Source organism: Microchirus variegatus (assembly GCF_963457635.1).
Source record: "Microchirus variegatus genome assembly, chromosome: 4".
NCBI lineage: Eukaryota > Metazoa > Chordata > Actinopteri > Pleuronectiformes > Soleidae > Microchirus > Microchirus variegatus.
This window is the reverse complement of record NC_139805.1, coordinates 33014240-33027130: the sequence shown is the minus strand read 5'-3', so window position 1 is coordinate 33027130 and position 12891 is coordinate 33014240. Positions and strand designations below refer to the sequence as shown.

General features: G+C 39.5%; 2 protein-coding genes across 2 annotated transcripts in view; one reads left to right on the top strand and one right to left on the bottom strand.

Annotated features, from left to right (window-relative positions):
• Window positions 1-792: 792 nt before the first annotated feature.
• Window positions 793-9498, top strand: hyi (hydroxypyruvate isomerase). The gene is made up of 8 exons (XM_083887662.1): window positions 793-1027; window positions 2689-2800; window positions 3066-3180; window positions 4003-4081; window positions 4166-4215; window positions 4308-4377; window positions 8461-8595; window positions 8691-9498. Exons 1-8 carry the CDS (start codon window positions 829-831, stop codon window positions 8747-8749), a joined length of 819 nt encoding a protein of 272 aa, XP_083743788.1. The 5' UTR covers window positions 793-828; the 3' UTR covers window positions 8750-9498.
• A 507-nt stretch (window positions 9499-10005) lies between these two features.
• Window positions 10006-12891, bottom strand: part of szt2 (SZT2 subunit of KICSTOR complex) — a 104090-nt gene continuing 101204 nt past the window's right edge. Inside the window, exons 72-73 of the mRNA XM_083887663.1 lie at window positions 12142-12210; window positions 10006-12072 (exon numbers count right to left, since the gene is read on the bottom strand). Coding sequence (XP_083743789.1) covers window positions 11911-12072; window positions 12142-12210 — 231 coding nt within the window. The 3' untranslated portion in view covers window positions 10006-11910. The remainder of the gene's footprint in view (window positions 12073-12141; window positions 12211-12891) is intronic.

Sequence of the window (12891 nt, the reverse complement as noted above, 5' to 3'; positions counted from 1 at the left end):
GACGTATTGGTCAAATTTTAGACCAAAAAATGTATTACAAAAAATTGTCAAATTCTGGACAAACAGTATGACGTCACAACATCGTATAGTATGAAGTCTTTGTCAAATTTTGGGCCAAAATTTATTTTCAAAAAAGTTGTCACATTTTGGACGACGTATGGCGTTTTTGTTACATTTTGGAGCAAAAACATTTTTCCAAAAAAATTGTGAACTGAACTGGCCTGTGATTGGTCAGAGTCTTCTACAGATTTAGTTGAGAGTCCAAAAACAGAGTATAGCTTTAAGTAGTTGTTGTAATGACACAGTAATGTGATATATTGGGGTGTAATGTCATTTTCCTGCTGTTTTAACCTGATTTTACAGTTATAAATAGGTGCAGGAGCTTATATATTGCAGTTTAATGTGGAGAATTTTTAGTTTCATACGTGCATATCAGCAGCTTTTTTTAGGTTCACATGCGTCTGCACGGTGTCACGAAGCATGGCGAGAAGGCATGTGACAACAACACGTCTTACTTTGGTCAAAACTGCTCTCAGACACACTACACGTGTTGATATTTTCAAAATAAAATAATCACGCCTCCTTTAGGGTGTCAAATATATAGTTCATAGAGTATATGAACATTAATATAGCTGTTTAATATGAGTTTGACTGTATTACTAGATTTATATGTTTCGTAAGTTGTGTAGCGGGCGTGCAAAGTGCGAACCCGCTTTTATTTTGAAGGCCGCTCCTCGGGTTTCCGCTGTGAGCGCAGTAACAGTAATGTGTGTGTGTGTGTGAGTGAGTGAACAGACCCGAGGACGTTGACCGAACAGAACCGTCATCATGGCTCCGCTCAAGTTTTGCGCCAACCTGACGTGGCTCTTCACGGAGCTGCCGGACTTCAGCCAGCGGATCCGCGCCGCCGCCGCGGCCGGTTTCAAGGCCGTGGAGGCGGCGTGGCCCTACGACTGCGAGCCGGCGGAGCTCCAGAGAGCCAGGGAGGACACAGGTGTGGAGGTGGTGCTCATTAACACGCCGCCAGGTAAAAACAAACGGCTGTGCTCACGTACACACACATCAGGGTGTAGCATAGCATTACAAAGAAATTAGTAGCACAAGTTAGCTACCCTTAAATCAGGTCTTAACCCTTAAAAAGGCCTAAAAAGTTGTTAGGAAACTTGTCCTCACAAAGTAAAAAAATATCTTTACAAAGCTATTTTTATGAGGACATTTAATGTCCTCACAAAGATAGGTTTGTTTGACAGTTGGTCCACACAGTTCTTTTAAAACACATACACACATATTAGCCTATGGTGTAGCATAGCATTACAACGAAATGACTAGCATAACCCTTAACTTAACTACCTTAAGATCACGTCTTTACCCGTAAAAAGGCCTTTAAAGTTGTGAGGACAAGACAAAAATGTCCCCACAAGGTTAAAATATCTTTTAAAATTTAACTTAACCTAATTCTAGCCATAAACCAGTACTTAATCCCCCCAAAAAGCCGGTTTAATTTGTGTGGACTAGCCAAAATGTCCTCATAAGGGCGAAATGTCCCCACAAAGATAGGTTTGTTTGACAGTTGGTCCACGCAGTTCTTTTAAAACACGTACACACACATTATGGTGTAGCGTAGCATAGCATTACAACGAAATGACTAGCATAACCCTTAACTTAACTACCAAAATGTCCCCACAATGTAAAAAATATCTTTACAAAGATAAGTTTGAATCTACACAGCCTACTATTCTTCATGCTGACAGATAACAACAATGACATAATTTCACGCCATAACATGGAAAATTCGTGTGACTCCATGGGCGCCGCCATTATTCTCCGACGTCATTTTGGTGGGTCGATCAGCCCCGACTTCGCGAGTAGGAGGTCCCACTTTGACAGGTATTCCAGTGCACTTTTTCTAGTTGGAGGTAGAAGTCCCACGTCCAACTGGTTTGGATGGGCTCTGGAACGCAGCATAAGTTGTGAGGACACAAAGATAGGTTTGCCCTTATGAGGACATTTTGGCTAGTTTGACAGTTGGTCCACACAGTTCTTTTAAAACATGTACACACATATTATGGTGTAGCATAGCATTACAACGAAATTACTAGCATAACCCTTAACTCAAAGGTGAAGTAAGTAGTTTATAGTGCCATCTAGAGGAGAGGCTGAAATTTACAACAAAGAACTGCTCCTCTGCTCACCCCCTCCCTTCCCTGAGCGCTACGGTATCCGCAGCTGGTCAAATGTCGTCCTCGTCGTCTTTCTCCGTGTCAGCAGATGAGGTTCGTGAGGCGAGGGAGAGGGCGAGCTACCGCGACTGTAGCAGACGAAGCGGAGAGAGAGGAGGCGGGACTTCCGCTACAAGTAAAAAGACGCTTGATTTGTTCTCTCGCGTTTGTCCTTACAGGCTCCCGTAGAAACATGGCGTCTCGCTGCTAACAGTGGCTATGCGACCGCGGCCCGCGACCATGTTATTTTACATGACTTTTTGAAACACTACGAAAATGAAACAAAAACTATCATACAGCGACTAGACAATGCAGGAGTACATAATATGTATAAAAAAGTGGATTTTGGGTTATATAAACCCATAAATACTACACATTGTCCCTTTAACTGCCCTAAAATCAGTGTTTATGCCAGAAAATGTTCTTTACATTTATGGATTGTGTGTGTGTGTGTGTGTGCGTGTTCCAGGGAATGTAAAGGCAGGTGACCTTGGTTTGGCAGCAGTTCCTGGCAGAGAGACAGAGTTCAGACAGGGTCTGGATGTGGCCGTGAACTACGCTAAAGCCCTGGACTGCAAAAGGTGATGCCATAGTTAGACCTTATATAAAATGATGTGGACGTCGTCTTCTATTTGAAAGCCACCAGGGGGCGACAAACAGTGGTAAAATTAGACTTTGTAACCACATATTCTGAGAGATCAGAGAGCTCTTCGCCCATACGAACCTGCATAAATACACGCCATTGAGGGCTGTCATGCCACTACAACTACAAACTATCCCTTTAATAATTACATGACAGTTTAATTGAACGGTTGTACTTCTATGTCCACGTTCTGTCACCGTCAGGATCCACCTGATGGCGGGGAGAGTTCCCGTGGACGCGCACAGGTCAGCGGTCGCCAAGGAGATGGAGGCCGTCTTTGTGGGGAACCTGAGCTACGCCGCAGACGTCCTGTCGAAGGTCAGGTGACCTTAGGCGTTACCGTCCGCACACGTCAACAGAAGCAGCACAGTTAAGAGTTCAAGAAGATATATAAAGTCTACTTACTGATAATATGGATTAGCAACTGGTTTAGTTACCATGGTAACCCCCCAGTTCTTTTTCTTACCAAAATAAAAGCCTCTGCACACCACATACGTCCGTTTAACAGCCACTGGTGACGCTTGACGATAAGTGTACGTGAATTAACGTTAAATAAACTCATTTACCAACAGTTAGGTCATGTTTTAAATAACTATTATTCAGGTTAGTGAAGTTTTTATGACATATTTTAAACAATGGTGTGTAAATCTACTGTTAATGTCAGTAATAACAGTTAATAAAAGTGCTAAATAGCACTAAAAAATCATTACTTAACTCATACTTTACCTTTGTAATGTATAATTAAGAATTTATTGAACCTTTATTGATGTTAAGCAATGTTCCCTGTGAGCCTTATTCCTCAAATACCTTAATGACTCACAATAACGTCATTAAACATTGAGTTAAAACACTAATAAACGGTTAGTAACGTTACTTGTGATATTTATCTTTTTATCGCAAATTTGAGCAATCAGGACGTTTGTTTTTCCACAGTTTGACACGAAATATTCAAATAACCAAAAGCACACAGCTGTGACTGACCTTCACACGTTTATTTTCTTCTTATTAAGTGAAATGACTATTGAAAACACCATTTTCTATCGTTTATTCATCACCTCTCTGTGATACGAGTCTTAAAGTGGACACCGTGTCCCTGCAGTTGTCTTCTATCACTATAATCAGACCGTGTTCCTCACACAGGAAGGAATCACTGGACTGATTGAACCAATCAACACGAGGATCACTGATCCCAGGTATTTCCTGGACTCGCCTCATCACGGTGAGACTTTGCGAACACAGTTACAGTCTGAGTCAATGAGTCTTTATTTACACTGATGTGTCTCCTCTCTTTGTGTGTCTGCAGCGGCTGAGATTCTGGAGAAGGTCGGAAAACCCAACATCCAGCTGCAGATGGTGAGTGAGCGATCTGGAATCTGGAATAAATTCATTAAGAAATACAAAGAGATAAAGTGTTGAATGACCAAATGTTTAAAAACCTGTTTCAGGACGTTTTCCACTGGCAGATAATGGACGGGAACCTGACTCAGAACATACAGAAGTATTTGTCTTTAATAGGTGAGTGAAATGACAACTACTTGAATTACACTGACAAACTATTACATTAAGAAAAAATTCGCATTTTTTATTTTCTCTCATGGACAACATTGTCACTTAAGGGTTAAAGTGTGAGAAAACTAATAAAAAACATTTTGGACGACATACTATAGTATGACGTTTTTGTGAAATTTTGGAGCATGAAAATATTTTCTAAAAAATTGTGAAATTTTGAACTACATAGTATAGTATGATGTATTTGTAAAATTTTGGACTAAAACATTTTTTCAAATAAATTGTCAAATTTTTGACGACGCAGTATAGTAGCACATTTTTTCGCCAAATTTTGGACCCAAAATTTTTTTCCCAAAAAAATTGTCAAATGTTGGACAATGTAATATAGTACCACGTTTTTGTCAAATTTTGGACCAAAATATTTTCCCCCAATTTCTTTTCAAATTTTGGACAACATAGCATAGTATCACATTTTTGTCAAATTTTGGACTAAATAACATTTTTCAAAAAAAAATTCAAATTTTGGATGACAAACTATGCTACGACATTTCTGTCAAATTTTGGACCAAAACATTTTTTTTTCCAAAAAAAAAAATCACATTTTGGACAACATAATGTAGTATGACGTAATGACGTATTTGTCAAATTTCGGACCAAATAAAATTTTTGTGACATATTATGTCCAAAATGTAATTATATATTATATAGTATGTCCAAAAACAGCAAAAATATCACTTTTTTTCATTTTTCAAGTTTTCTACTTCCTTGAAACAATATCCCCAATTTCTACCATATCTGAGCTACAGGAGCCCAGGAAGTTAAAAAGACACCAGTGTTTCATGACAAACCAATTCTCCTGCAAATGCATCAATAAAAATTGATTTATTATGAGTTTTCAAACCCACATATCAACAAACAACTACTAGACTGGACCCAAAAACAATGAGTGAAGCAGGAAACTAAATGAGTAGACTTTTAAACCCACATTTAAATCAGATAACAGGGGGAAACGGGGAAAAAAGTCAAGTGCAGGTGTTGACTTTGTCTGGAGCAGACAAACTCCCGTCAGTCTGTCTCTAAAACCAGGCTGATCATCGCCGTCAGCTGTGAGCGGAACAACAGGTGCAGACAATCGCTGCTGATTAACAGAGAAACCTGTGACCCAGATTCAACGTGTTTGTCTGAGACGTCTGTCAAACTGTCTGCTATTTATATTTATATAGAAAGAATAGAAAGAAAACTGGAAAACTGCAGTCCATCAAAGCTCAGAAATGTAAAGAAAACATAAAATATGGATTACATTGCTTTAATATGAGGCTACTAAGTCATTTAAGATAAATGAAAAGAAGTATGAAAATACAAAAAGTATAGAATAAAGTCGACATATCCTACATGATTTTAAAGCTGTTTTTTATGTTATAAATGTGTTAATTTATGTATTTGTTTTAAAAACAGCTGCTTTTTGGGAAGTGGACATTTTTTGCCACTAGGAACAAATGTGTCGGTTTTTTGTGAGAAGACAATTCAACGTTTTTGCAAAAAATCATTCAACATGACCAAAATGGCTTGAAAATATAAAAAATGGCCCAAAATGTCCATAGGGTTTCTTCAGGCTTAATATTATCTTGTAGGGATTTATGGACACACACAAAGGTGAAATTAAACATGTTTTTTCGCAAATAAAGTATTACGAAAAAGGCAATTAAACGCAATGACTGTGAGATTTGAGCGTGGGTGTTAAAGGTCAAGGGTGAAGGTCACTTGTCATCCTTATAAATATATATATATATATATTTTATTTTTTTCCACTCAGACTTGTTTTTACCCATTATGCTAATCACAATAAAAACCAGCGGGTGGAGACAATAATTCCAGTAATGGAGTGAAAGTTTGTTCATCCACAGAGTAAATGATGTACATAATGGCTGCTGTGTCTGTGTGTGTGTGTCTGTGTCTGTGTGTGTGTGTGTGTGTGTGTATAAAGGTGACTCAACACTAACACAGCACAGCCGTGTCTCCATCTCATGGTCCATTAAACCCTGTGCTGTTTGCTGTGCCTTTAAAAATAATCATTTTAGTCTGTGCTCTGCCACTTTCATTAGAATGTACTGTCAGGGGAAAAAAAATGACCAGTCTTTTCCAGTCAATTATGGTAACTTGTAAAAACATTGCTATATTTAAAAGGACAGTTAACGTCTGATATCTTGAGAATTATGTGCAGTTTCAGCCCCGAAACTGAAGTTTGTCAAACATTTGCTCTCCTGCACCGAAGCCCAGAGAGAAAATCAGCGTTTTTTTGCTCACGTGGACACAGGAGCTGCAGGTGGATTAAACAAGTTGGGTGTGCCCTGTTGTAAAATCGCTGATTACCTCTATGGACTTTGGTGTAGGGAGGGTGAAAAAAACACAATGCAAACTCACTGACATGGTTTAACCTGGTTAATCTTTGAAGATATGGGCATTTATGACATTTAAAAGTTGTTTTCATCGCTTTAAATGTTAGATTTGAAGGATTTTACCAGCCGTTCGTCCTCACTTGTGTTGAGTTCGTCAGGAAAGTGATGAAGCTGCAGCACCAGATTGTTTTGCTTCACTTACTAAAGCCTGCCTTATACTGTACTATACTTAAAAAAAATCTAGCTTGATTTTAAAAACCACAGAAGCAATTTTCAATGTTTTAACCCTGAGAAAACACAGACTAGACCAGTGACACATCTGATTCAAATCAGTGGCTCGTTACCAGGCGTTTGCAGAGCTTGTTGATGAGCCGACTGTTTGAAACAGGTGTGTTGGAGTCAGGGAAACATCAAAGACGTGTCACCGAGTCGATGCATAGTAAATGCGATCATTGTGTCAACTGGGCCGAGTGGCACGGGAGACGCACGTCTATTCGCGTCTATCGCACACATCGATTCGGGCGAAAAACCAAGATGGCCAAACAGAAAAGACGTCGCAATAGGCACGTAAAAAACAACACAATGGGTGCAAACAAAGCGACACGATGGGCACGAAAAAAACAAGGCAACGGGCGTGAATAAAGTGGCGCGATAGGTGCAAAAAAAGGGACATGATGGGCACGAAAAACGATATGATGGACCTGAAAAAGGGATGTGATGGGCACAAAAAACTAAATGATTGACGTTAAAAAAAAAAGGGACACCATGGGCCCAAAAAGCGATGCGATGGACGTGAAAAAAGGGATGAAATGGGCACGGAAACAAGTATATGATGGACGTGAAAAAGGGATGTGATGTGCACGGGAAAAACTATACAATGGACGTAAAAAAAAGGGACACGATGGGCCTGAAAAGGCGATGCGATGGATGTGAGAAAAGGGACGAGATGGGCACAAAAATCGAGATGATGGACCTGAAAAAGGGATGTGATGGGCACGAAAAACTAAATGATGGACGTGAAACAAGGGACGTGGTGGGCCCGAATAAAACTATACGATGGACATAAAAAAAAGGGACACGATGGGCACAAAAAAACTATACGATGGACGTGAAAAAGGGATGCGATGGGCACAAAAATCGATATGATGGACCTGAAAAAAGGGACATGGTGGGCCCGAAAAAGCAATGCGATGGACATGAAAAAAGGTACACGATAGGCGGCAAAAAACTATACGATGGACGTGAAAAAGGGATGTGGTGGGCCCAAAAAAGCGATGCGATGGACGTGAAAAAAAGGGACGCGATGGGCACAAAAATCGATATGATGGACCTGAAAAAGGGATGTGATGGGCACGAAAAACTATATGATGGACCTGAAAAAGGGATGTGATGGGCACGAAAAACTATATGATGGACGTGAAAAAGGGGACGTGGTTAGCCCGAAAAAGCAATGCGATGGACATGAAAAAAGGGACGCGATGGGCACAAAAATCGATATGATGGACGTGAAAAAGGGATCATGGGCACGATGAGAATCCATGCGATGGCCGCCAAAAATCAGTTCCCCGGTTAACGCACTCTAATTGGTTATTGTGGGGTTCTGTTCAGGTCGTAAATATCAAACATGGGAGTGTTTGTTGGAGTGTTGTTGTGACATTAAAGCTGAAAACCACAATACGTGTGTTTCTCTCAGGTCACGTTCAGGTGGCTCAGATTCCGGGCAGGAACGAGCCCGACAGCGACGGAGAGCTCAACTACAACTACCTGTTCGACCTGCTGGAAAGACTCAACTACCAGGGATACATCGGCTGTGAATACCATCCTCTGCGTAAGTGATGCTATTGATTTAGAACAGATTTAGAAAAAGAAAAAGTCTCACCATCTTCATCGTCATCATCATCTTCTCCTCTCTCTTCACTGAAGGCTCCACCGAGGAAGGTCTGGGATGGATCAGAAATTACTGGACACGCAGCAAGCAGTGATGGGAACTGTTGACTCCACGACAGACCTGGACACGACCCTAAATTAAGCTGTTTTTTCCCTAAATGCAGCCAATAACCAGTTAATTAATCAAACTAGTTCCTCAGAAATGATCTTCTGCCTCATTAGGACCAGGTTGTTTGGTCTCCTTGAGTTTGACGAGGTTCTAAAGAAGCAAAAAATACAAGTTCATACGTACAAAAACTGTGTTTAAACACATAAACGTTTACAGCCAAACTCACTGAGTTCTAGTTTTCCAAACACCAATGCAGAACCTGTTCAATACGTGCTTTGGTTTTTGTGTATTTTCACATTATTTCTGGTGTGTTTTAAAGCCTGTCAAGTGAGCCATTCAACAGATTAACAGGCAGGTGAACGGATTATCCGCAGATGCTCTGCTTTGTGCGTTGGGATTCTGGGGAGTGGAAGTGGCCGTTTTATCCAAACAATGCCAAAGTCGGCACCTGCCAAATTTGACATCTGTCAAATGAGCTGTTCCAACAGTTATGGGATTATAAAAGTCTTGTTTTTATAGATTAATTGTCAACAGTTACTCAAATACAACCTGGTACTTCAATCTTTCTGATTCCTAGAAGGTAGAATGTTGCATATCAGACCTTTAAAGTCATACTTTTGAATGGGAAACTTGAGTCTTTCTGGGTTTTAAACTGTGTAACTGCTGTTTTTGACTGTTCCCGCTTTGTGATGCACTTTTTTAATGAAGGGTTCTATAAATAAAGTTACTATTTTTCTTATTATTATTGTATTCATACACACACACACAAATGATTCATTTATCCTTCCGTGTTTTATTCATGACTTTTTTTTTTTTTTTACATCCTGTATAAAGTATATTCTGTACATCCATTATAATATACATGATACAGTTGGCGACGTTGCTGCAGTGTTTTTATATTACAGTGTCAACAGTAAATCTCCAGTGTTTTCACCGAGTAGAATTCTAACTATTTTACATCAAGTTTGAGTCGCATGTTTTGAGATTCTCAGCGATTATTAACGACTTTTTCACACCCCCCCCCCCCTCTTGTAAACTATAAAGCGTGTGATAAACCACACACTTGTCACACTGATGACATGTGGCATGTTATTATGCAAATCATCAGAGTTAATATGACCCCATTTTGGTGCTTTTGTGAGAGGCGATATTTGTCACATTTATCCAAACTGACTCAGGCACTTCTGACTCTCTCTCTGTGTGTGTGTGTGTGTGTGTGTGTGTGTGCAGCGGTGATGGAATGACAACAGTATCGCTGCAGACGTTTGACGAACTCGGAAAAAGAAAAAGGGGAAAAAAAAGGATCAAACAAACAGCAGAAGGCACTTGAGGGCAGCTGGGTTTTTTTCGTTTTCTTTTCTCGGCAGTGAGGTGGAAAACGTGGAGCAGCTCTGACACTCGGGAGGAAATGTAATCATTAAAGTCTCAGTCTGCGCCGACACCACAGCCGTCTGTCACCGCGTATGAATTATACAACGACGACTTACATGGTCGGCGGTGGGAAAAAGGGTCTGAAAGTGAGCGACGTGTGACATAAACGATGAGGACAGACCTGTTTCAGCAGGATTGAGTTAAGTAGAAAAGAAGTAATCTGAGCTGAAAACTCAACATTTCATAAAATAACCTCCATAGATTACAGAGGTTATTATTATAGTCTGTCGTCGTAGGTCATCACCTCACTATGTTCCCCTTTACAGTTGAAGGTAAGAATCTACTCACTGATGATGATGATGTCACCAAAATGTCATTTTCAAGAAGTTCCCCCTTGTCTCTTATCATATACAGTGTAGTAGCATTTATAGCAGGCTGCGGCTAAAGATTCCTCATTCTTCACTTAGTTGACGTAGAAATTTAGAAGATGTTTTAGTTTGTAAATTGTGGGCTAACGTTCAAATGATGTGAGTAGAGCTGAAACGATTAATCGATTACTAAATTAATCGCCAACTATTTTGATAATCGATAATCGGTTTGAAGCTTTTTTCATGATTAAAACAAGATTTCTGATTGTTTTAGCTTCTTAAATGTGAATATTTTCTTTGTTTCTCTGCTTCACATACCAAAGAAATCATCGAAACTGAATCATTTTGGTTTGTGAGCAAAACAAGACTTTCGAGAACATCGTCATTTCCAGCTTTGACGAACACTGATCAACGTTTTTTAACATTTTTGACATTTTATGGACCAAACGATTCATCGATTTATCGAGAAAATAATTGACAGATTAATCGATTATGAAAATAATTGTTAGTTGCAGCTCTAGATGTGAGTTAAAAAAAAACGAAACTGAAAAAGTGCGTTAATTAATATCCAACATTTAGCTAAAGGAAATGTGTAAAATCTGAACGAAATCGACTGATTCTAATGATTCAGTTACACCCAAAACAACTGCTTTCTTTACAAGTGGCTAGCTTGAGTCGCGTCAACAGTTTCGCACAGCCGTTCTATGATGACTCCGACTTAAAAATCCCTGAAAACTTTAGCGCTAATCTCTGTCATTTAGCGAAAGGAAATGTGTCAAATCTCAACATTTAACAGTACTGAAAGATTCTGTGAACAAATCTTTTTAAATCAAGCAATTCTAATGATTCAGTTACACCCAAAACAACTGCTTTCTTTACAAGTCCCTCTCTTGTGTCGCATCAACAGTTTCATGCAGCAGTTCTATGATGACTCCGCCCACGTCGAACTGTATAGTGGGAAACGAACCAACGGTGATCCAAAATGGCCGCCCAGCTCCTGATTCTGCCAAATAAGATAATGATAATTGATGATCGTTGTCAATCACGACGCTAAAGTTAGCATCCAGATTCTTAGCTTCCTGAAACTGAAAACTCATATTTTTTCATGATTTACGTGTGCTTCCATACTCAGGATAAGCACCAGGGGGCAGTATAAGGATCAGATGTGTTCTGTTTGTCAGTTTCTGGGATATACTGTGGGATGTAAAGTTTGAAAACTTACAGAGGATCTTCCTGCCAACATGGCGACTACGTGCCGTCCGGAGCTCGACACAAAATGGCCGTCAATCGTCAGTTACGACAGAATGAAGGTTTGACATTAAAGTGACATCATCACGGTTCAGAATTCCGCTTCTTATCACAACAACACTCACAAACACACACCGTCCTCTCCACGTCTCCATCAGCTCTACAACAGTCCGGTCCAAAGGTTGTAGCAGGCGGTGTTGATGACCGACTCCAGGTGATGATACATGGACACCAGCTGAGGAGGAGGACTGCTGCTGCTGCCGCTGCCACCGCCGGACTGAGGCGGAGACGGCAGCGGCTCCCGAAACACCACCTTTAGACTCTGAGGAAAACACAGCGTCAACACATCTGTGAAATACTGCAAATAAAGCATTGACTTGTAATAACTCACAGTTTTTCCCGCCTGTGCGTCCAAGAAGACCAGAACAAAGCAGTCGGTGAACTTCTGGTTCAGGACAGCCTGAAACAACATCGTCCATCACATTAAACTCAGTCATTCTTCTGCAATATAACAATTGTAATTCACGTAAATGTGTGTGATCCTTATACACTGTTAAAAAAGTGAGTTATATATTGTTCTATATTGTGCATTCACAGATGTGAAATCACACGTATTACCTTTATCTTAACTGTTTTTGCTGCTCTAACACATGAAATTTCCCTCTCGTGGGTCAAATAAACGATTGTTTCGTCTTATTGTCATGTCACTTGAAATCTTTCAAAGACATATTGTTATTTATTTGGCAAAATAACAAAGCAAATTGACCTTTTTGTACCCAAATGTGAGTTTTTTCTGTTCAGAAATGCGAGTAAAAAACTATAATTAAACGTCTTAATCAAGAAATAATAAGGGTTTGCTTTGCAAAACAGTTCATGTATAACAATAATAATTAAATTTTAGCATTAAAAATATCAGTGCTTCTACATACTGGTGTACTGGCCTTTACAGAAACATAACAAAATGTATACACATATATATATGTACATATATACACATATATATATATACACACATATATATACATATATATACACATATATACATATATATATATACATATATATACACATATATACACATATATACATATACAGTACAGACCAGACTTTTGGTCTGTACTGTATATATATACATATATAT